General features: G+C 39.9%; 1 protein-coding gene across 5 annotated transcripts in view; it reads left to right on the top strand.

Moving 5' to 3' along the window:
• Nucleotides 1–25,845, top strand: part of CADM1 (cell adhesion molecule 1) — a 1,905,513-nt gene that overhangs the window by 1,662,379 nt on the left and 217,289 nt on the right. For 3 of the 5 annotated variants that reach the window (XM_044081146.1, XM_044081144.1, XM_044081148.1), the window contains one exon: nt 8,485–8,517. The exons of the other annotated variants lie outside the window; for them this stretch is intronic. In XM_044081146.1, coding sequence (XP_043937081.1) covers nt 8,485–8,517 — 33 coding nt within the window. The remainder of the gene's footprint in view (nt 1–8,484; nt 8,518–25,845) is intronic. 5 annotated transcript variants of the gene reach the window in all.

Raw genomic sequence — 25,845 nt, 5'->3', positions numbered from 1 at the left:
ATGACTGGTGAGCAGGTGCCAAACAGCTATATTGCCCGGGGTGCCAGACTGCCTTGCTACAGCCATGTTTATGCATAACCACTAAACTGAGGATGGCAACAGTACTCTGTAACTTTTGGCGTATTAAAATAAAGTGAGATGCTTCAAACCAATATTCACGCTAGATGCTTCAAAAGTAATTTTTGTGGGTGTGTGTTCTTTTTATATTCATACTTGTCTTCTAAACAAATTCAACTCCCCTAAGTCAGGCATTAACATATCAAATCCTCTATAAGGTCGCATTGTCATGTCTTCTGAATAATGGGAGATTAAGCCCCAGTATGTATTTTGTCAAAGAGCTTTGACTAATTTCATTACTTCTGTAAGAATGCCCATATAGCTCATAGGTTCATAGGTTCGTACTAGGCTATCTGCCCTAGGGCATTTATAAGCCTAGCTAGAGTGTGTGTGGCTTTCACCACCCCTTAGGATGAGAATACTATGCCCTTTTAGGGTTTAGTTTACTGTGCCTCTGTCTAGTAGTGACACAGAGATGACCCCCGGGGTAAACCTACGATCTCCCATCCACTCGTCAAGATTTCTCTTGAATAGAGTCAGTGAGGGGCTCTGCCTAACATGGACTGGGATTCTGTTCCAGAGTGTAGGGAGCCTCTGGGTTATGAATCTGTCCCTCCAGCACATCCTATTTATTTCTGTGTTGAGGTTTAAGTCTCTTGCTCTCGTGGCTCTGATGGATTTGGATTTTCTGAGGTGGAGCATGTCCATTAATTCCGGATTGGACATGGCCTTGTACGTCAGGCACAGATCACCTCTTGAGTAGGCTGGAGTTTTTTCAGTCGGGCAGCATATGACATATGTTTAAGACCCTTTATCCTCTTGTTGAGGAACCTTTGGGGTCTTTCCAACTGCTGCAGGTGTCGGGTGAGATACATCCCAAATGTGGAATTGTACTCAATCATTGGCCTGATAAGAGAAGAGTACAGGGGCACAATGACCTCTCTTGATCTAGGATGTGAAACCCTTCATGATAAGGTGGGCAATATAGAAGGTCTTCCTAACCACTTTGGCAATGTGAGTGTCAAATGAGAGGTTACTGTCAACCTGGGTCCCTGATTACCTCTTCCGTACTTAATGGATTACCACCTATGTGGTAATTTGTGGGTACCTTGTTTTTCCCAAAGGGTATGACTACATATTTTGGCGTTCAGCTTAAGGCCATGGCTCTGGCACCAATTATCCGTTTCTATGAGGCCTCTCTGAAGGATGTTTGTGTCCGCTGGAATATCAATTATGGCGCCCAGTTTGCAGTCATCTGCGAACTTTGTCAGCCACAATCCTCCTATGTTTGCCTGTACCTCGGAAAAATAAATGCCGAACAAGAGGGGTCCCAGGACTGAGCCCTGTGGGACACCGCTTGTGACTGGCTTAGAGTCTGACATAGCTCCAGCAACTCTGACCCTGTGGGTTCTGTCCTTGAGCCAGTTTGCAACCCATCTTGTGACATATGGGTTTACATTTAAGCTGGTGAGTTTGTCTATGATGCCCGAGTGGGGTATTGTGTCAAAGGCTTTTGCAAGATCAAGGTAGGCTGTGTGAACTGCCTTACCCTCATCAATGGCCTTAGTGACTGTTTCAAAAAAGTTGACCAAGTTCAAAAGGCAGGATCTGCCCTTGACAAAGCCAAATTGGGTAGGATCCAATGTCTGTAGGTCCCCAATGTCTTTGTTTATGAGTTCCATAATGATCCTCTCCATAGCTTTGCAGACCAGGCTCGTCAAGCTTATGGGGCGGTAATTTCCAGGGTCCATAGAAGTACCGCCTTTGTGAAGTGGGACCACTGTTGCCGTACGCCACTCTTTGGGTACATATCCTGTAGTAAGGCTAAGATTAAACAGCCACCTTATGTGTGGGTTTAGTTCCTCTTGAAGTTCATGTAGCACACAGCCCGGGACACCATCCAGTCCCATTGATGCTGTGTTTTTAGCTTTAGAGAGGGCGGCTCTCACCTGGGCATCTGAGATGTTAGGGAGGCTACACGCTGCTGGGATAGTTATTTCTCCTTTTGGGGGGGGGGGGGAATTTGCACTGAACCTGTCTGCCAGAATGTTGGCAATGTCAGTGGGTTCAGTGTATTTTGTGTCATTTTGGACTAACTCTGAGCATATCTGGGAGTTTCCACCCAGGTTTCTAACATAGCTAAAGAAGGCCTTGTGATTGTCTTGTGTCTTTTGCGATTTTTCTCTCAAAGTTGGCCTTGGATGATTTTATGAGTGATCGTAGTTTTTTGCTAGTACTGATCAGATATGCCTTCCCTTTTAGGGATTTTGCTCTGTCATGTAGTAGCTTCCTCCTCCTGTTGTAAAGTTTGTTTATGGCTGGGGTCCACCAGACCGGGCCCCTGCCTTTGGGGGAATGGGTCTTGGTTTTATTTGGGATTGCATGATCCATGCATTCTTGAAGGTGCCCGTAGAAGGCATTTGCAAAGGATTCAGCAGTGTGGGTTGTGGTTTCCACTGGCCCAGGGGCCTTGAAGGATACCACTTCAGTCTTAAGAAGTGTGAAGTTGGCTTTTGAGAAGTTCTTCACTGTGGTCTTTTGTGCAGGGGGGGGGGGGAATGTGGATTTCCAGTGAGATTAATTTATGGTCTGATCTTACCAAAGAGGGATATACTTCCGGTGTGGAGCATTTTGTCCCCATGTTTGTGATGATCAGGTGTAGTATATTGTCTCCTCTTGTGGGAATGGTGACTAGTTGTTCCATTGCATTTGAGTTTATGAATTCTAGGAACCTTTGGGCTAGGGTGTTGGGGCTTGAGTAATGTTCCCAGTCTATGTTTGGGTAGTTGAAGTCTCCCAAAATGATGGTATTTGGAGAGACATTCGTACTCTCCAATGTCTTCAGGAAGGCTGTGTGGGGTTCCTGAGTTTGAGAGGGTGGTCTGTAGCATGCTACAAACTGTAAGGCAGTTTTGCCTATGGTTAGTTGCACCTGGATGGTCTCCGATGCTTCGTGCATTGCCACTAACCTGGAGGTGTGGGTATCTTTGATGAATATGGATACTCCCCCTCCTTTTGTGGTTCGGTCCAAGTTTTGGGGCCGGAAAGCATGATATGAGGTAAAACCTGATAGTGCTGGGGTGCTCTCAGGAGCCTTGAACCAGGTTTCAGTCACTGCACAGACATCGATGTTTTCCATACTGAGGAGGGCTTCGAGGGCGTGCATCTTGAGGTTTAGACTTCTGGCATTGAGCAGCATTACCCTTAGTTTTTTTCCACTTGTGTTTTCTAGGGAGGTAGGTTTGTCATTTGAGCCTTGCCTAAAAAAGGCACTATGGGGGTGGCAAGAGCCTTGGCCAATATCCGGAAGCCCAGGGGTGACAGATGCAAGCCATCCCTTGCGAAGCAGCGTGGCTTGTCAAGCATGTCATCCCAAGCAGACAGACATTGGATCCCCTTAGAATGACACCAGTAATTAAGCCAATTGTTAAAACTGATCATTTTGTCTTTGTACTGTGGCATCATTCTTGGTGAGGGTAAGATGCTGCTCTGGGTCAGGGTCATACCGGCCTGGGCTACATAATCAGAGAGCTCCTCTGTCTCTTTTCATGTAGTCCAGGGAGGTACGTCTCATGTCGTTCACACCGGCATGTACAATGACTGAGTCATATTTGTACTTGCTGTGGAGTGACCTGAGTGCTTGTGTTATGTGGCGGATTCTAGCTCCCGACAGGCAGCTTACTGTGACCTTTTCCTTGTTCAGTCTGGTGAGCGGGACGTCAGTGTGTCTGACTATGGAGTCACCTATTACAAGTGTGTCTGGCATGTTGTTTGGCCTTAAGGGCTGTGACTGTTTAGCACATTGACTTTTGTGAACTATGTGTTGCATGTGCTATTGCTTGAGGTGGTGGTTGCTTGGGTGTCTGCTTTGGAGGCCTCTGTTGTTTTGGTAGATTTTTAATCAGCGCCTCCGAATATGTTTTTGTGTGTTTGTGTTTGGTTTGCAGTTGTGATAGTTCTATGTGAGTCTGGGTTTGTGGTGTGCGTGGTTACCTTCTCCTCCTGACTGGTCTTGCCAGTACTGAATTGAGAGAGCTCAGCCTCCAGTTTGGCTATATAGTTGCATCTCTCGCATATATTTGTATTTGCTGGGAGGAGGAGAGGGTTGTCTGTGTACATGAGGCAATTGTAACATTGCCTCAAGATTCCCAGATTCACCAGCTGAACAGGAGAGGACGCCAGTAACTGACCCTTCGACATGCTAGAAATAGTGAAAGAGATTGCTGTGTAACTGAGTCCGAAAGGACCTATAGGGAAATGGGTACTCAAGGGAATTTAGGTGAAAGAAGTACTTTCTTTTGTTTGAGTGCTTTACCTGTATAAAAAATGCTTTAGGAGCAAGTGCTGAGCTTTTCAGATAGAGTATAGGCTGTTTAGATTGCAAGTAGAACAGTTCTAAGGGAAAAATTGAAGAGCAGACTTTACGGAGCCAGAAATAGTTTAAACTTGATTAACCGGCGCTGCCCGATGCTGCTCTATGAGCAACTTCACGCTAAAGAGCGCAAAAGCGGGCTTTATAGCAAGGGGTTGAAAAGAGCCAGGAATTGACCCAAAATGGCCAATAAACTACAAGTTGCTGGGCTGGAACCAATCCTCTAGGGACAAATAGGTTGCTCAGTGCTCCCCACTCCCACTGGTGAACAAAGAAGCTTCCTCTTATCCAAATAAGGATATGGATAGCACAGGAACTAAGACAAAGCCCAGAGATCAGCAAAATCTGAAGACTGGACTATTCTAGTTCAGAAAAGCGGGAAAACAAGGATTTTTTTTGTTTTTTTTCTTTTTTTTTACAGAGAAAGGAGGAAAAGATACAGTAACAAACAGTAAATGCTATAAAACGGCTAGCGCACTTGAGTGTGTTAGCCTAACAATTAAATTAAACAAAAAATAACTTTTTAAAGTGCTAACAGTATAAATTCAACACAAGTACAGTAAAAACAATATGCAGAGCTGTTTTTTAAGCGAAATGCAGTCGAGATGCAGTAATTTAAGCGAAAGCCAGAAAAAATACTTATAAATCCAGGAAAGTCACTCACCTACTGACACACTTTTTAGCATTATAACATTGTGATTGGTTCTGTGTACATACCTTCTCAACTAGTTGAAAACGTCACTGTCAAAGGCAAGTATTCTGCCATTTGGAACAGTTAAGCTAGCAATAACTGATACTAGTTGAACAAGATATAGTAAGAGAGAACAAATCATGGAATACAAATCTAAGTAGTATTTTTGGAAGGAGAGCCAGCCTTCTCCGCCCCCTTTGTTTGCATCACTGTACGATTCAAAATCAAGTCAAGTATATTGCACAGTTCAAAAAGGATGCCACTCCAAATAATCCTAAAAGCCAAGTGTTGTGATTATAGTCATTGTGGTTTTAGTAAGGGAGCCATTTAACATTGCGTTAAAGAGCCTTATAGATTGTGCAGCCTTTCCAGAAGTCCGCTTTCAACATTTCTTGTCCTTTCATTAGTGGCTTTGCAAAATCAGGTGCATCAATTTGAAGAAAAATGTTGCACAACTCGTGCTTGTAGGGGGTTAAAAAAAGTTCCTTTCAAACTGGTGTATCATTTTGTTAGTAGTGAGCTTTGTGGCATTAAATATCCAAGAACTTTTATAAGTGAATAGTATGATCCATTTTTAATGGTCATTCATAATGTAAGTCGTAGGGCATGAAAAAGCCTAGATGTCCTCTTTTAGAAGTCAGAAATCTAGTGTAAATTTTCTGAAACTCTTAAAGCCTAAATCATGTGTGGTTTATTTACAATAATGTATATTAAAGTGCTTATATGTTTACAGACTGCATTTATGTCAAGTAAGGAAATTAAAATAAGCAAAAATGCCACTAAAATAAAACGACTTACTTCAGCACTTTTGGATTGGGGTCTGCTGGTCATAAGGCAACTATATGAAAGCTTTATTTAACATGGTGACCATTTTGACTGAATTTTTTGTTTTTTTAGGGGCTTATTTGTTTTGAAATGTTACACTTTTTGTAACACACAGAGAAATGAAATCATAAAGATTTGCTTACATTTATGTTCTGTAATTGGTATTGTAGTTCTCTTGAAAGTGATATCACATACTAATGGAGAATTCTTGTTCTGTTTTAATTTATAAACACATACTGTAAGTTTCTTCTTTCAGACAGCATAAACACACAGATTCTAATGGATGAGCCTCTGATTATTATAGACTCTAGCTTTTACAGCTAATTGTAAAATAAGCCCCGTAAGCAGTTTGCTTATTTACTTTTATTTCCAATTTTCTTGTGACATTTTGTGTGTGTGCTTTCTCAGAACTGTTTAAAAGAAACAGCTTTTTGGTGCAGTGAGATGAATTGAATGTGCAAGAAAAATGCATGCCTCTCCGATAGGAAGATGGTCTGAAGTTTAAAATTCCTTGCTCTGTTATGCTCCAAAGCTTTGTGCTCTATGTGGATTGGGAAAAAGCTGATGTTAATTTTTAATCTATAATTACAGTATATGCCTAGTCCTACAAGCTTATCCATCTAAGTACAACAGAAGGACAATTGAAATGGTGAATTAGAAAGTCATATTTTACTGCTCCTCACTCGCCCACTGCATATTGTGGTCTCATCAGAGTTGAGATCTTTATCTTGCATGATAAAGATTAATGGGCCTTCTCAGTCTATAGAGTAAACAAGCTGGATGGCCCAAAAGGCTTTTTTTCTAAAGCGCAGTGGTTTTTGACTCTTAAAATGAATGCCCTTTTATTGAAGCTTATGAGTAATCATTCATCATACAGCTAAAAGCTTTCCTCTTATGGCTTAACGAAAGAAAATAGATTTCCTTTTCCCCTTTTCTTTCTAAATGGATAAACAACAAATGAAGCCATTCAGAATATTTACTGTGTAGGATAATGATTCCAGATCCGTAATATAAGGGGAAGAAAGGGACACGTTGCTGTATAGAGAAGGTCAGGACTTACTGATGGAACACATTAAAAAAAAGTAACAGTGGATTTAAAACCTTGTATTCCAATAGAAGTGTTAATTAATAATTCAGGAAAAAGAAAAAAGGCACATTCCCTGTAAGTCTTTTTGCAACATTTATTTCTGTTTTTGAAAACAATGCTGACCTTAAATTTAGGGTATAGTGGTTAGTCCAAGAAAGACGGACAAATTAATTAAAGATAAGCTAAGCATCAGAAGGAATAATTTATTGAAAAGCAAAAATGTTGTATTCCTAGTGTCCTAATGGGTGTTCATTTATGCTACGGGTAATTTAAAATCACCTATCTGCACCAAAACCTTTATTTCTGATAAAAGTTGGATAAAATGTAATATACAACACATACGTCAAAACTTAAGGCGAGATCCTAGTATTTACATATCTGCCATTCAGCTTTTATTTGCCTGTCTCTTTGCACTCTTAATGCTTTTTGGATTATGGTTCATCAGGAGGCCTCAGGCATGCTATAATCAGAAATGTTGAAACCAGGTGGGTGCCTTGGAAGTGAAATGGATTCTTATAAAAAACAGAAGTTTTCAACTCAGTTTATAAACTGCAATCAGTAAGATTAGTATAAGTAAACATGACTCTATGCTTCCAAGTAAAAATGGGAACTGTCCTATCTGCATTACTCTGAATTTTAAATGCACTGTTACTGTCTGTGTAAGTAAAGGTAGACTAGTTAGTTAGTATTTCATGTACTTAGTTTTATATTTCATACTTTGCACCAAGGAACTTTTAAATCTGTGGTAAAAACAGATTGTTATAATGTAACTCTGCCTGTTAGTCACTCTTCAAATGTACCAAGAAGCTACATCAGAGTTCCATTTCATACATTTAAAGTGCTTGCACATTTTAGTCCATGTTTTATTCAGTAATGATAAAATTACTGCTGTAATCAGTATTACAGCAAAAAGGAAGAGAACATACCTCCATCTGTTTAATAGGTGTATTCTGAAACATGGTGAGGGTATTCCAAAGTATTGGTGTTTCTAAAACATTTTCCTTTGAACAGCGAAATACAAGAGGAAGGCAAGTGTAGAAAGTTTTAAAAATTGTTTGCACTGATTTCCCTGTTGTGTGCACAGCTCAGAAAAAGGTTATATCTTAATAGAAAACTAACATTGACAGATGGAAGTTTAATATGGATTTTCTTCCTCACTATTTCAGGCAGAGGAAGTTCTGTTTTGTGCAAAGGTAATATTGAAGAAAATGGAGATATAGAATATGTTTACTGTTTACATTTCTTTAAGTCCCCTCCGGAAGGCATGCCTTTAACTTGTGCACTTTGCTTTATGTGCTTTATTGTGGCTTTTCATTAATTGTTGCTTTGTCACGCAATGTTTTCTTGAATGCTTGCTCACGTTATCTGTTCCATTTTTTCCATTTTCCCTTTTTCTGCATGCTGTTCCTCCCGTTTCTTCCCTTCCTTCAACCCTCTGTTCCCCGTGTGTAGACACCGCGCCGACGACAGAGCCAGCAGTACACGGTTGGTATAATATTCATGTTCTATTTACCTTCTCAACTTCACTGGGTGGCAGGGCAAGCCTAGTAAGAAAATGACAGATGTGGTGTGTCTGTCTGGGGAGATGAAATGCAACTCAAACTTGCAATTAAAAAAAAAAAAAAAAAATTATAAGCAATTGCAAACATGCTAACACTGCTTTATGGCATTGCATTTACTTACTGAAATACATATACTGGCAATTAATTACTAACCTTATTCCTATTTGATTGATGGCATTTTTGTATATTAAACCTTCCTGCGTCTTTGCAGGTGTAAAGACCAGCTATAAAATTGCTTTAACAACTTGCTGTATAGGAATATGAATTTTATAGATCTCGCTATACCTTTAGCATGCAACTAAGATGCCCTGGGCATGCAGTGGAACACATTTGGCATTAATTATGTATAATCTGACGTTTTAAAAAGCATTACTAACAAAGTAAGAAGACAGTGTTTGGCAATTTGTTTAGGTATTTTGTCCTTTCATTTCACGTACCGAATTGTACAGTTGCCTCCTTTGATTCCTGAACAAAAATTCTACACAATATAATTTTTATAGTGGATCTGTAGAGATCTAATATTTATTGCTCTGCATTTGATAAAACACAAGCAGGGAACAAGTAATTGTCATCTGTCCATACTATTTTTAACAGAGTTTCCCCTCTTTTGACATAGTTACTTGTTTTTTTGAATTTTGTAAAGTAATGTTTATACTCTCTTGAATGCTAGTATTTGGGGGTACATTTGCTACATACTTAAGGGAATTAAGTCAGGTTTAGAGACCTGTGCTCTTTTCAAAATGAGTTTTTACATTTGAGAAAGCTGTAGCTGACAGTACACTTAAATGTATCGAGAATAGGCATACAGAAGTCAGTAGAAGGAAGATAATGTAGGTATTACATTTATTTATTTAATTTTATTTTACATTTGTTGACTGGGGTAGTCCGACTGGATATATGTCCATTTTCAGTGGACGCCCAGGGAGAAAAGCTCCACATACGAAAAAAGAGACAGTACATACATCACTGAGTGATAAACTCAGGCAGACATGTTTAGAAAAATATAGACAAAGAATACAGGCAGATATCAATATACACAATGTGCAGACTTGCATCTGATTGGCAAAGACGTATCAGAAAATGTGAACATAGAATACAATCAGATCTCATAATTCACAATGCTTAGACATTCAAATGCTATGAGGCATAGATACTTGGCAAAACATCAGGTTGGGTAGCAAGACATGTATTAGTGAAGTTGTTGGGTTTAAAACAAGAGCACAGCCAATGAGATGGGAGGTATTTTTTGAGTTCTCTTTTAAATAGGGGTAGTGAGGTTTCCTTGGTAACAGTAGTAGGGAGTAGATTCCAGATTTTACTGGTTGAGTTGGCAAATATAGCATCGCCTGCAGAGTTGTTGGATTTTTGGATCAGTATTAGTTTATCAGCTGAGCATAATGGCCTGGAGGCACTATGAGGGGTGAGAATATTTTTGAGGGTAAGGGGGTTATCTTTAGTTTGTTTCAGTGCAACTAAGTCAGTAGTAGTACAAAAAAAAAAAAAATTAAAGCATTTGCCTAGCAGTGGCAAAATGTCTGCATCCAAAACTGCAAGGTAAAAACAAAATGCCCTTGCATTGGTGAGAGTACTTCTGCACTTGATCCAATGAGAAACATGGCATTTTTAGGCTAAAGCCTACTGGCTGGTCAAAACTAAATGATAATTTTGTGAGTGTTATAGGTTCATAGATGATTACTAGGTTAGTGACTCCTCTGGTCCTTTAAGCCTACCCAGTCTTCCCTAAAGTATCTGACAAGTAATACACTAAGGTTATTTTAAGGAGTGTATGTAGGCTCTGCCATAGGTGGTCAAAGCTTTACTGGCTGCCTCTAACAGAGACTTGGGTGCGAGACAAGTGGTCAGTGTAAAAACACTCTTGTTAATAGTAGGTGGCTGTGAGCCACTGAAATGTATTGAGTGCCAACTGCCTACCACTTTCCAGAGATTTTGGGCATCACATGCCCCGAAACCATGTTCAGTCTGGTGCATTTTCAGACTGCAGTGATATTTATACCGCTTCCCATGTATATATGTTTCATTCATCTGTCTTTTGTTAATGTATACTGTGAGAAGCAGCAGCAAACATTCTACAAATTTCAGTAGGAAATAAAAGCCTGCTTCACTGTTTGTTTGGTTTTGTACAGTATGTGTAAAGTAAATGTGGTGCTAATTCTGTTTAGCAAACTAGTCATGCACATACCAAGTTAAACAGTACCTCCTCAGTGTTTCAGAAAAGAATTTGTGCATCATCTTTATTGGTAAATATACTGAACTGAACATAAGTGTACATCTGCAGAATGCATGTACATCACTATCCGTGGTGCCTCGTGCATTCTAAGTCTAGCACTGTTTGCAGCTAATCTTGTTTTTAGAATCACGGTGAAAATCTCACTGATAAATAATGGAAAGTCACAAGCTAGACATCAGCATAGGCCTGTGTATCAACTTTGGAAGTCATATACACTTAGAACTGTTAAAAGCTCTGGTCATGAACCAATAGCAGCACATTTCACTGCCCTAGGCAGTTGCATACTGTGCTCTTTTGGGGGTTGAACCCTATATGATGAGTCATAACTGTGATGACCGGGATCCCCCATAAACCTTTCTGGGGTATAAGGCCCAAATCACTATTGTAGTGTTAGCCAGCAGTTTCAAAAGCATGTGTTTTCAAAGTTTGGGGTGAAGGCATATGGAGAGAATCAGGGCACTCAGTTAATTAATATTTTTCCTATATAAATACCTTATTTTGGGTCATCTTACCAACATGCCTGTTATAAATGTGTTATTAAAAACTGAATTCAAGACACTTTCTCTGCAGCAAGTTGAATAAAGTAAGCTGGTACCAATTTGTTCATGTGACCTTCCTGAAATACGCTATATAAGTATTTTGCATTTCCTTTGTACCACCGGTTTGAAGGCCCCAGTACGATGCGTTGAAACACTGACAGTTCTTTTGTTCAGGCTTGCATTGCTCTCATCATGCTGCATTGTAACTGGTTTATTTATGCCATGTTTGCCATATTTGCCATATCTGTGTATTTACCTGTTGAGACTAAATTGGTGCAGAACAGTAATTTACTATTGTTTGTAAAGCAGACTTCAGTGTCCTTAAGTTTCTTCTGTTTTATTAAAATAACTAAAAGTAAATTCATCAAAGTTTTGTTTATTGTTCTAATGTCTTGCGAGTATCTGCTTCAGTAACAGCAGTAAACAATTTGAAGCATTACCTTTTCCATGTTTGAAGATGGGCTCAATGTAGGTCAGGTACTCAGTCACCTGTTGGAAGATTTTAAATGGAGTATAGAAACACATTCTGGCTTTCTCTCACCATCTTTGTATATTTTACCAGTGTACTGTTACAGAAGGACACCGTTTTAAGTTGCATCTAGTGTATGTGCTGTTAGATCATTTTTTCTAACGTTTAGTTGGTGCTGCAGGTGAGAACAGATTTTTTTGTTTGTAAATAACAGCAGGCCAAAATCTTGCTTCAGATGTAAACTAAGATGAACTATTTTTGGATTGTTGAACCACTGTCTTGTACACTAAAGGCACGTGACACAAGTAATTTATAGCTGGATAGATGTACTTCCATTGATTATATAATTTGCTCTGTGCTGTCCAGTAAATGTGTATCATTCTATCTTTGGCATGAGGTTTTGTCCATCAGGTGGGTAAGAAACATAATCAGTAAAATCATACTTGGATGTTGATTGGGAATACTGGGCATTTGACATTTTGGACCTTTTATTATGGGGTCCTTGGGTGGGTTCATCTTTCCATGATTCAGCTTCAGCAAAATTCTGGTAGGACCCATGTTTGGGGACCTAGCTATATGTATTCTGATGTGTGCCATGTTTCTTACCAGATGTGTGGGTGCTTCCAGTGCTTCTGCCATTTATTTTACTACTCACATAGTTTGGATATTAACACTGCTGATTATAATCAGTGAAGTTTCCTGCATTTGCATACCTTTAAGTATAGTATCCATGTAGCTTTCAAATTGCAAGCCAAGACCTGCTTCAGCTTTGCCTTTGTGTAGTGGACAAGGGTGACAAAAAACACTGCTAGGGATGTTAGGTATTTCGTCCTGCAACTAGGTATGTCAGAGGCAAATTTTTGTTCTATTTGATGGCCTCCATCTTTCCGAGTACTAAATCTCCTAATGTGTAGATCAGCAGAAGAGTCTGCCTTGCATGTCCTTGGCACAAGCAGTAACATCGCTCGCACACAGGCTGTCAAAGGGAAGGTCAAGTCCTAGACCTTTTGCTGCTAAGTTCAGTGTTAAACTTTAAGTCCTCTAATTTGTGCAGAACAGACCTTTCTTCCCTTCTAGACATGACTCAAACCTTTAATAGCCCCTCACCTTAGCAGGTGATGAGAGGACAACAAGCACTCCCATCTCCCACCTCTGGGGAGCTGTGTCCTGGGCTGCCTAAATTCTGTCAATCCATTTGATCAGTTGGATTCCGTGACCTATCAGCCTGTTTCCAGGGAGCACTCCTTCAGTCATTTGATCACCACTCTTCAAAACTTGGGAGTCGCTGGTTTTGATTAACGATGTATTTGCTGGATCTTCCTTTTTCTGGATTTGCTGCTCAGGGCCTTGGTAGTAAGCATGTGTTTCATTTCTTGTGTTAACTGGAGTCAATAGAGTGGAAAGTCGTGGAATGTTGCCTAAACCAAGTATATGGCATGGAGCAGGATTTCTGTTTTTTCTTCCAGCTTTGGTTGTAGCACACTCACTCACAGGTTAACAGTTGACAGACATCTGGTGTGCAAAAGAGTATGCTTATCCCTGAACAAGCAAAAAAGAGCCTCTTACGTTTATGAAATGCAGTATGGAGTACCTTCAGAATTCCATTTATTTCACTAAAAAGCAGCGCATTGTTTCTGAGGAAAAGCATGAGGAGTCCTGGCTTATTCCCTCTGTTGAGTTCATTAAGGTACTGTACAGGTAACTTGGAGGCATTTTTGGACTCACTGGTGTGATCTCAGTGGTGCCAGCTAAGGCCCAGAAGTCACAACACTTTCCCATTCTGTTGTCTCACAAGAGTCCAAAGCTGTGAAAAGATCTGGGGGAGGGGAGTGTTCTGCTACATTTGGACCTAAACCTCTTGACTCATGATCTCAAAAGTCCTGTCTTGCATATAATGTGGTGGTCAAGTTTGAGGACATTCTTTAGTATAGATTCAAGGAAGACATTTGAGTGGTATCCAAGGTGGTCACCCTATAGCTTGTAGTGACTTTGTGCAGACACTTTGGCCAAGGTTGCAGATTCCATTGTGTTCCTTCGTAGGATATAGAAGCTGAGCTTGTCCATCCATAAGGAGGACAGTGACTTGGATGTCAGATTCATAAGCTTTCAGATAGAAAGATGGTCCTGGAAAGTAACCTCTTTAGAAGGAAACCTCTCCGTCACTGTCGTGATTGTATATGCTCCGAGTGATTCCCCATCCCTTCACCTCCTCTTTCATGCATAACTGACCTGAAAAGAGAGAGAAGCCTGTCTACTACATGAGTCATGTGTTAAATCATTAGGTTGTTGCCCCTACCTGTAGCATCTAGCAGAGAGGATGACCCCTTTAGCTGCAGTACAGCACTCCTATCTGACTCTGTTTATTGACAGGTTGGTTCTCGGAGTGCTTCCCATTTTGGAGATCTAAATGTACAAAGAGCAGTCAATCCAAAAGGCTGAAAAACTTTTATTAAAAGCACAAGTTAAAATAACAAAACATGAGCGCTTTCAGGGCTAACCTTCCTCAGATAAAAACACATTCCAAGTCGGTGGAATTTAAATACATGGCAACCAATCACATCCTAGTATTGCACCCTCCTTTTTTAATGCAGGATTCAGTGGAATGACATCATTCAAACCAGGTGATCTGTGCTGTTAACTATAATGCACTTCATTTCACTATATTCTGTATGATTCACTAAATCCTCCCCATATATTACCTGCAATACCAAGAACTTAAATCCACGACCAGGGTTTTGCTTAATATGCTTATAAAGTACATTGTGAACATTCTGTAACCTAATGTCTGAAAGATGTTTCACAATCCCTTTGTTTTAACGTACAGTTCGTTTTTCCCACATAAAATGAAACCGCACTGACACAAGGCAAAATAAACACATTTTGTGTTTGCAACCTGCATATCTGTTCAAATAATGTTTTACCAGTTACAGGGTGTACAAACAAGTTGTCATCCTTAATAAAACCTGATTATTTCACAAATGGATAACCGCGTTGTTGCTATGGCAACCGAGAATGACCAGAGCACTTCATGAACTTGCCATCCACCCAGCATGTTAAGAGGGAGTCTCATGACTTGATACAAGTGGTCTGCTCAACAGAGCAATATGGTGGATGAACAAGAGAGACTCTGGGCACAACCGAAGCTTTTTACAACAAATACATCTTTTCCGGTCCTACTCGTACCTGTGATAAAGAAAATGAATTGAAAACGAGATTATTCAGGCAACAGTGAATTCAAGAAACAGAAAACATCAATGTGACTAGTGACTGTTTCAACATTGTTCATAATATATCTGATTTACTTTCAGAGGAACAAATGTATATTTTAAACAAGGGTTTGACATTTATTCCAAGTGCAAGTTCTGTATACAATGAAGTAATTTTAGATTTGAGGTTTGGAAAAAATGTTTCACTAAGCCCAATGTTTGGTGATAATGCTAATAGACAACAAACTTCATTAAGACAACCAAATGTTTTTGTACCTATTATGAATTCTATCTGTACATTTCTGAGAGTTTGTGAAGATGAACTTAAATTGTTTCTGAATAGTAAACAAAGGAACACATATTGGAATTTAACATCCATGCAGAGGAATGTTTTAGACTCTCTAATACATGATGACAGACTTGTTTAGACTCGCAGACAAAGGCGGTTTTGTGGTGGTAATGGGTCAAGAGATGTATAAAGAAAAGATTCTGACCCTCTTACAGGACACATCCACTTTTATGCAAATCTCTCCCTTAAGTCTGAAAACAGTAATCAATACAGTAAGGAATACATTAAGGCTTTGGAATCAGGAAGATTTATTAAGTGAAGAATTATTAAATTTTTTTTGATAGCGCATCCTGTTACTCCAATATTCAGAGCACTTCCTAAAATACATAAAGATCTTGAGAACCCTCCCCCCCGATGAGACAGATATTCTCAGGGAGTGGTTGGATTACTGAGCACTTATCCATATGGGCGGAATGCACCCTAAAACAGGTCTTAGAAGTCTTTCCCAGAATATTAAAGGATACTGTGTGAATGTTTAACCACACGAGGCAATCAGGATTATTTATTGGTAAAACTAGATGTTAAGAATTTATTTAGTGTTGTAACACCTATGGCATATCAGCCATTGAATATATTTTGATCAGTAAGGTATGTTTTGAAGCCAATAGGAGAAGGCTTGTTTGTGATGTGTTAACACTCATTCTGGAAAATAATGTTTTGTTGTGGTATGGAAATTATAGGAAGAAACAGGGATTGCGATGGGCACCCCATGTGCCAATTTGTACGCAAACCTTGTACTTGCCTATTGGGAGGAAATGGTAATTTTTGAAACCGTGCATGAATGGAAGGAGCAACTGTGCCACTAGTAAGGTTTGTGGATGATATTTTTGTCCTGTGGAGAGGTGCTCTGAACGATTTAGAAAAACTTGTCATGTATTTAGAATCTAGTACTAATATTTTGAGGTTCATGTGCTACTCCATAGTGCGTATAGAGTTCTTGGATGCATGTCTAACTAAAGATATTGAGGGCAACTATAACACTTTACTACATAGAAAAAGCTGTTGGAAAAACAGTATTTTGACCTATGATAGTATGCGCTGTTGGAAAAACAGTATTTTGACCTATGATAGTATGCATCTGATGCATACGTTTGATAATATAGCTAAAGGTCAGGTGAATAGGATTTCTCACCTCTGTAATGTAGATGCATGTTTTGAGAAAGAAATTGCAGAATTGGAAGCAAATTTAAATAAAAAGGCTATAGAAAAAACTAAGGTAGAAGCAGAAATAAACAGTAGTAAATGACATAGAAGGGGTAAAGCCAGGTCATGGTTCTCCGCAGATGCACTCCAGGGAGGTGACATCTTTTATGCCCAATAAAGGTGCTGAAGTAAGGTTGATGATATACAGTAATGACAAAAGGTATCTGTGACATCATTAAACACAATTAAAAAATTCTGCAGATGGATGATAGGATTGGTAGCATAGTAGGAACCAATCTTTCATTTGGTTTTAGAAGGAATAAAAATCTGAAAGATCTATTAAGCCAGGAATTTAGGGCTACACATAGAAATGTATCTCAACGTAAAGGTACATTTCAATGTAGGAGTGCAAAGCTTGTTCATTTATTAAGGATGACATCTTGTACACCCTTGAACAGATATACAGATTACAAAACACAAAATGTTGTTTATTTAGCCTTATGTCAGTGTTGCATTTCATTTTATGTGGGAAAAACGAACTGTGTTAAAATAAAGGATTTTGAAATGTCTTTCAGACATTGGGTTACAGAATGTCCACAATGCACTTTATGAGCATATTAAGCAAAACCCTGGTCATGGATTTAAGTTCATGGTATTGCAGGTAATAGATGTCAGTGTTGGGGGGGGGGGGTTAGTGAATCATACAAAATATAGTGAAATGAAGCAGATTATAGAGTTAAACAGCACAGAGATCACCTGGTTTGAATGATGTCATTCCACTGAAACCTGCATTAAAAAGAGGAGGGTGCAATACTAGGATGTGATTGGTTATGTATTTAAATTCCACTGACTTGGAATGTGTTTTTATCTGAGGAAGGGCTTAGTTCCGAAAGCGCTCAGGTTTTGTTATTTTAACTTGTGCTTTTAATAAAAGTTTTTCAGCCTGGTGGATCAACTGCTCTCTGTACATTTTTCTTTGTTTTATTTTTGAGCAGTGAACCTTTGGTGGAGGACTCCAATATTTACCTTTTGGAGAGCTATCACAAAAATTGAAAGCCCCTAGATAAAAATGAGGTAAAGTATGCCCTTAGTGCTTCATTGTCTCCCTTGAAGATAATGTCTAGTTGTGTTGGAACTTCATTACATCTCCCCCAGAAAGACCTTTGATGGCATTGGTAGGACCAATCCTTCTCATAGGAGCTCTTTGGTGAGGCTCTCACTCTTCTGAAATTTTCTGTAGAAGTTATCCCAGAGCAGAACTATATTTTTGTGTTTTAAGTGTCCTGAATGGAACAGATAACTTCACCCTCATTCTGGACCACTGCAAATCACCTTCTACATCCTTTATCTGTCTTGGCACATCAGTTTGTAGGATTTATGCAGAAGATTCTTCTTGATTGCTCGGGGGAATAAGTATCACTTTTTTGTAAAATGTTTTGTCATTTGAATTTTCATCTGTGTCCAAAGCTTCTCTGTGTGGGCCGAAGCTTCTGCTAACCCTGTCCAGGAACCTCCTGGAATAATCACTGTAATGGCAAAATGTTTGAGAACAGTTCCTGGGAAACAGGGCACCATAAAATGAGATTTCCTCTCTGATTGTTGTTCAGGAGGTAGTCTTTATAGGCAGAGAGGTGTATATTCTCCATTGATTTTTCCCTCCCCCTTGAAGAGGGCCAAGGAGGTCATGACAGGTGAGGAGTCAGTGCACTACAGATTCAGACTCTGACATCTGTGCTTCATGGTCTGTCCGTTGTTTATGGTGTGACCTGCATGTATGAGGATGCAAGTATTGCAGTAAATGTTGATGAATTATTGGCTGCAGAGCCTCCTAGTGCTCATAGATTTCTTGTTACCTGATTGCTGTTGTCAGGACCTGGTGAGATGGACCTACCTACACTGATCTACTGGAGGGTCTTCCCTTTCTTTTGCCACAGATATGGATGATGGATGTGGTATAGTAGTGGGCCTGGAAACTCTCATAATAGAGTACAGGTTGTGGTCTCAACAGAGAAGCACCATGTCAACCATTTGGAGCTCTGGGGCAGTGTTCATAGGTAGGTACTAGGTTATTGGCCCTAGCGCCGATATAAGTGTAGCCAAAAATGTACCCTGGCTTTCGCCACCAAAGAAAATTATTTTCCTGTGCCCCTGTCGAGCAGAGCCACAGAAGTGATCCCTGGGGTGAATTTCCTATTTCCCATCCAATCAAGATTTTTCTTGAAGAGTGCTAATGAGGAGCTCTGTTTGACATAGGTAGTCTGTTCCAGAGTATGGGAAGTCTCTGGGGCAGGAATCTATCCCTCCAGCATGTTCCGTTTTTTTGTGGTGACATGGTTTAGGTCCCTAGCGTGAAAGACAGTGATACTTTTAGAACCTATTCTTATAAGATCAGATAGCCAAGGTGTTATGATGCATCTAAAGAAGCAAAGGTGCACAGAGTCATGCCTTTTTGCCAGGAAGCATTATTCAGCTAGGAGAGACCACATGAAAAATGTTACCACCGTCTAAGCCATTCACATTGTTGGGGGGTGTGAGTGAGCTCCTTTTCAATCTTTTCATGGAGCTGAAAATTCAAAAGCTGTGCCTGACCTGTAATCTTCCAGAAGGGGGGCAGTTTGGAAATTGACCTGTTTGCCACTCAGGAAAAAAATGGTCTTTTATGTTCTATTTAGTGTCAGAACAATGGTTAGGTAAAAGTTGATTTAGTCTTAATCTCCTGAGAGATTGTTGTATTCCTGTCATTGCTTCTATTTCTTCATCTTGTTTAAAGACCAAAACGTTTTATGGTTGCTCCTTAACTGACTAGAGAGGTATGTTTTCAGGCATTTGAGTACTTGGCCATACAGATGTTTTCCCACAGATGAAGTATTCGCTTACTGCAACGTGGAGTCTGAATCATGCTTTTAAATGACTACCCTAACTGGATTTACAGATGAGATCAATGAAACTGTGGATATAACTTGACAGGCTTATGTCTGTTGGTGAAAATGTTTTTTTGGTTTGAGAAGGGTATTCTGTTACCCACCTCCAGTCATTCATTTTGCAGGCAAAACTGACTTGTCTTTAGTGATGTGGGAGTCATTTCTTCAGTAATCAAGGTGAAGGCATCCACTCTTTCTGCTGATCATGACACTGTGAATGGAAGGATTGTGAAACATCACTGGTGGGTTAAATTGATCTTTAAATGAGTGCTGTTCCTTTGAACACTTCTGTGTGGAAATTGAATTTCATAGTTGATAGAGGTTCCCTAATTGCTGTTTGAGCTTTTCTAGGTTAGTGATGAAGTCCGTTTCTTGGCATATTCTTTCTAGTAGCCATGGTCTCCAAGCTTTAGGCCCTTGCATTTAGGGAACCCATAGCTGTCTTTCTTGAGAAGCATTGACTTAATTACTTAATAATCCACGATTTCTCTCAAGTCCAATTTTCATTTGTCAGTGATCCTGTCCATACATAATCTGCTTTTCTTTCTGAGAATGTAAACCATAGGAGAAAGATCCCTTCTTACTTTGTATGTCCTGCTTTACCTGGATATTTCATGTTTTACCAGTAAAGGGTGAATAAGGGACCAGTTATTTTTCTGCATTGCTGCTAGGAGTGAAAGGCTCACAGATGCTACTAAGCAAACAAGGTTGCCAGCAGCATTATGCTTAGTACCTAGAAAGCTACCTCTGAACTGGAGAATTTGGCACTTGGAACGCTGTCCTGGAGAAGTCAGTGCTCTGAGGACTCTCCATATTTTGTAGGCTTCATATTCCTCAGACCAAGCATTCCCATCCTGGCCTCATCTCAGGGTGTCATGACTCCACTGGTAAAACAGTACCACATGATTCATCCTTCTGAGCTCTGCCGTTTTATGATTATCTGGCTTCTTTGACCATAGCGGTCATGAGATTCAGCCCAACCAAGTATCCATCAGGGAAGATTATGCAGATAAAATATAACCTGAATGTTCTTTCTCTGTCAGATGATATGTAAGCAAGGCACCCATAATGGGTCGGGTAATACTGTACCTGTTTTCTACATCCATCTTCCAGTGTTGCACTTCTCCTGTAAGTTGGGCAAGTCTATGTTTTTATATTACATGTTAACAGTGAGGTAAAAATATTTTTTTATTCTTTAATATAATATGAAAAAATGAACGATTTCAATGGACGATTTCAACTACCCCACCATTAACTGGGAAAACTACTCATGTACCAATTCCTTTGATCAACGCTTTCTGGAGTTCATAAATTCCAATGCCCTGGATCAACTTATCCACACCCCCACTAGAGGCAACAATATCCTAGACCTAGTCATTAACAACATGTGACTGGTGTTCCACACCTGAAGACAACTCCTTGGTCAGATCCGACCATAAGCTAATCACCCTAGATATCCGCATCCCGCCCTCACCCAACCATTAAGGAAACCACAGTGAAAAAATTCTCCAAAGCCAACTTCATGCTTCTTAAGACAGAAGTGGCAAACTTCATGGCACCCATGCAGATGGATATTACAGTTACAACTGCTGAATCCTACACAGATCCACTCTATAAGCACTTACACAAGTGCATGGATCGTGCTATCCCAAACAGAACCAAGACATTATCCTCCAAAAAAAGGAAGCCAATCTGGTGCCCCCTGCCATAAACAAACTCTACAACAGAAGGAAGAAAGTGTTGCAAAAGAGAATAAAATCCCATGAGTGGAGGAGCTCCCTGGTCAGCCTCCGTAAGAAGCTGAGATCCCTTATAAGATCCTCCGAAGCTAGCTACGAAAACAAAATCGCCACTGATTTTAAGGGCAACCACTAAGCATTCTATATAGCTATGTCAAGAATCTCAATGGCAACACCCAGATCTGCTCTGAGTTACAGCACAACGGCATGAAAATTACAGAACCAACTGATCTTGCCAACATCCTGGCAGATAGGTTCAGTGCTAACTTTGCCCTTCTCTCACCCACTAAAGGGCCCATATCTATACAGGAACAATGCAGAGTCCCTGTAATCACATCTATGCAGGTAAAAGCTGCACACTCTAAAACCAAAAATGCAGCATCCATGGGGACTGGACAACATCCCAGGCTGCGTTTTACACAAACTTCTGAACGAACTGGCTCTCCACCTAAGCACCATGTTCAATCATAGTCTCACATCAGGCGCTGTTCCCATTGAATGGTGCATAGCAACAGTTATCCCACTCCACAAAGGGGGAGCCACCACTGATCCTGGGAACTATCGCCCTATTAGCCTGACGAGCCTGGTCTGCAAGGCCATGGAATGTATCATGGAACTCATAAACAAAGACATTGGTAACCTCCAATCTCAAGACCTCAACCAGTTCGGGTTTGTAAAAGGCAGATCATGCCTTCTGAACCTGATCAACTTCTTTGAGGCAGTCACCAAAGCCGTAGATGAGGGTAAGGTGGTTCACACAGCCTATCTTGACCTCACCAAGGCTTTTGACACCATCCCCCATTCTGGAATTATAGCTAAACTCACTAAACTTGGTATAAATCCCTGCATCACAAGATGGGTTGACAACTGACAGAACCAACACTGTAAAAGTTGCAGACTCCAAATCTGACTTCAAACCTGTGCCAAGTAGAGTACCACAGGGTTCAGTCCTGGGACCTCTTCTGTTTGGTATCTACTTCTCTGAAGTACAGGCTAACACAGATGGCTCTGGCTAATGAAGTTCACAGATGACTGCAAACTAGGAGCCATAGTCGAGCCCCCAAATGATGTGGACATCCTACAGAAGGGCCTCACAGACAGACGCCTGGTGTCAGAGGCATGGCTTCAAACTCGATGCCAAAAAGTGCATTGTTATCCCGTTTGGTAAAAACTCTGTACCCATGAGCTGCTGCATAAACTACCACATAAACAGCAGTCTACTTAATGACGAATGCGTGATGAGACGTTGGGATCCAGGTGGATAGTAGTCTCTCCTTTGATAATTACATCGCCACAGTAGTCAGGAAATCCTTCTGTTTGGCACACCATCACAAAAGGGTTCTCATCCAGGAAAAAGAGGTCATTGTTCCCCTCTACTCGGCACTAATTAGATCCATTATAAAGTACAGCGCTCCTTTTGGAATGTACCTCACAAAAGATATCTGTAGCAGCTGGAAAGACCACAGAAGTACCTCACAAAGAGGATTACTGGCCTCAAACAGATGCCCTACACTGATAAATCACAAAAAAACTCCAGCTTTACTCTAGTGTATCGCCTACTCCGAGGAGATCTCTGCCTAACATATGTTAAACCCAGAGCTGTTGGACATGTTACACCTAAAGAAATCCCAATCCCTCCGAGCTACACGCTGTAGGGATCTAAACCTGGTCAACACAATAAACAGGACATGCTGGAGGGATAGATTCCTGTCCCAGAGACTTCCTATACTCTGGAACAAGCTACCCATCTATGTCAAGCAAAGTTCCTCATTAGCACTCTTCAAGAAAAATCTTGAGTGGATGGGAAATAGGAAATACACCCCAGGGATCACTTCTGTGTCTCTGCTCAATAAGGGCACAGGAAAATAACTTTCTTGGGTGGCGTAAGCCAGGGAACCTTGTTGGCTAGGCTTACTTAGGCCCTTGGGCCGATAGCCTAGTACCTACCATTGAACCTATGAACACTTACTAGTGACTAGGAGGTGAACTGGCAGGTATGGCTGTTAGGTTTTATAAGTGGCGGTCTTAACTTCCCAAAGGAGATCTTTCTGAAATATATTGAAAGCAGATTGATAGAAATGATGTACCAAAACAATGCATAATCAAAAAGAATTACTATTATACATCACTTGTAAGATTTTGTTTTTTTACTTGCTTGTCATGAGATTTGAATGATCTTTCTGCTTCAGGGTTCAAATGGTCTAATAACTCTTATCTGTCCTCTAATAACAAATTTCCACATTGAATAAACCAGACAGCAAAGTACAAAATGACATTAGTGTGAACAACAAAAGTAATTACTGTGAATCTTTGAGAGTTCCTGGTTAACCACGTGTTGAGATATTTTAATGAGAGCACTGTAGGGAAATGAGTTTCGATAAAAGTGCTTGCATTTTGCAGCAGAGTAGTTGAACGCTACTAATTCCGTAAAACGGCTGTATTTGATGCCTATTTCTTTCTAATGGTACTGTTAAATATTAATGATGTAGTGTAAAAATGTCTTTGTTTTTTAAAGCATCTATGCCTGATAGTGAGCCATCTTTTTTGCTCTCTTGGGTGAAATTATCCCTTTGAGGACTGAATGTGAATCCTAGAAAATATGCATATATCTTCAAGCCTACACGTAATAGCTTAATAGATGTTGTGCATATATTTATCATTTATCACAAATGTTACATTTGTGAAATATTAGCCCAGAGAGAGCTGCATTTCTACACATAATTAACTACAATGTAGCATTTTATACAGTCTGTTTATTATAGCAGTCATAGCAGTAATTTTAATGATCTTGCTTTATGCAGTTGATAAAGGCACTTAAATGGAATCTGAATAGTGTAGAACTTATGCAGTTAGAGCTTCACCCTACACATATTTGGAAGAGCGTGACAGCACTTGTGTGGGTGCATAAATGAAATGAAGTGGCATTTTTATTGGCACTCAGGAGGGCGCCCTACACTCTTTATTTTTGCTATTTTTTCTAGAAATGCAAATTTCTGCAGCTTATGTGTACTTCAGATTTGCTCTAATTTAGTCTAAAGTGTACAGCAGACATTTTGTTTTATCTAAGCACTTCAGAAGAAACAAAGGTACTGTTAATAAGGACATATGGGTGATGCCACCCCAAGGATATTTGTTTTGTATTTTGCAAAAGGTATAAGTTTTATTATTGATCTCCCTCGTTTCTAATTACTTCACAAGCTACACATTTGTATTTCAGTTGTAAAATGTCTCATTGCTGTTTTACATGGTTATAAATGTACATTAAATTTCCAATGTGTATGCAAAATATGGCCTTAATGATTAGCTGGGACTCCTGATTTGGTGAGATGCATTCACTGTGACTAGATAATGAATAAAAGAGTTAACATATTTATTCCTTGCATATCAAAGCGGGAAAAAAACAAAACTTGAGTATAAAGATAGGTTGTAATCCAGATTCCTTATCAAATCAAAATGAACTTCTAAAAAGGTGCTAATTTTGAAAACAAATTTTCTGATTTATGTCGCAAAATGTTAGTGGTTTCACAGCTTGACTTACTGATATATGGTGGTAGGACATCTGGTCATGTACCAAGTAAATGAGTCCTTGCTAATCTCAGACCCCACACAGCAAAAGGTGTAATTGTTGCATACTGGGAGTGATTGCAAGACTCTGTCATTGAAGAGTACTTGTTTCCTTGCAAAATGGAAAATCATGCAATGACAAAGGAGAAACATCTGGATTACATAGAATCAACTGCTTCCCTTCTTGTTTGCATTATGGCATTAGTGTGTTACAAAGCGTGTGGGGACACACCCCTACATGGGTACAGGGGACTTGTTTCCTTCCCAACAGGTGTTTAGGTTTATTTCTAGGGGCTTGCACAAGTGTTAGAAATACTGAGTACGTATGAGCCTGACTAGGCAAACTCCCAGTTGTGTACTCCATGAAGTTAGACCCTGAAATCAGTTATGTTGGCAGGCCAGCCACGAAAGTTCCAGTAGCTATGCAGAACAGTCAAGGCTGAGTCAGGTAAAATGGTGCAGCAAGGTGTAATTTGTCCAGTAGAACCAGCTACTGAATGGGTATTTTCCATGGTCATTGCTGTAAGAAAAGCTCATATATCATCAGATTTGAACAAAGCACTGAAAAGACCTCATCATCCAGTGCATACAGTTGAAGTCACTGCTCTTATGCCAAATGCCACTGTTCTTTTCTTGTCTTGGATGCAGAGAGTTAATTTTGGCAAATTTTGCTTGATTGACAATCTTCATTGCTAACCACCTTCAGTATTCCATTTGGGAAGGTACAGATCTTTGAGAATGCCATTTGGGATAAATTCTGCCAGTGAAGTCTTCCAAAGTGCAGTGGGGCAAATTTTTTCTGGGTATCCATGTGCTATTATAGTAGATGATATTCTAGTAGGAGGTAATGGTGAAGCTGAGCATGACAGAAACCTCAAGAAAGTTCTGGAAAGAGCATGTGAAGTGAATCTTAAGCTGAATTCTCAGAAGTGTAAATTCAGGCTGTGAGAAGTTACTTAATGTTGGTCATTTATTTACCAGTGCAGGCTTACGACCAGATCCCTACAAGCAAATAATTCTTGAGATGCCAGCTCTAGCTAATGTCCAAGCCTTACAACATTTTATTGGAAAGG

This window comes from Protopterus annectens, chromosome 8.part0, assembly GCF_019279795.1.
Source record: "Protopterus annectens isolate FY-2018-M chromosome 8.part0, PAN1.0, whole genome shotgun sequence".
Lineage (NCBI taxonomy): Eukaryota > Metazoa > Chordata > Ceratodontiformes > Protopteridae > Protopterus > Protopterus annectens.
This window is presented reverse-complemented; position numbering and strand designations above follow the sequence as displayed.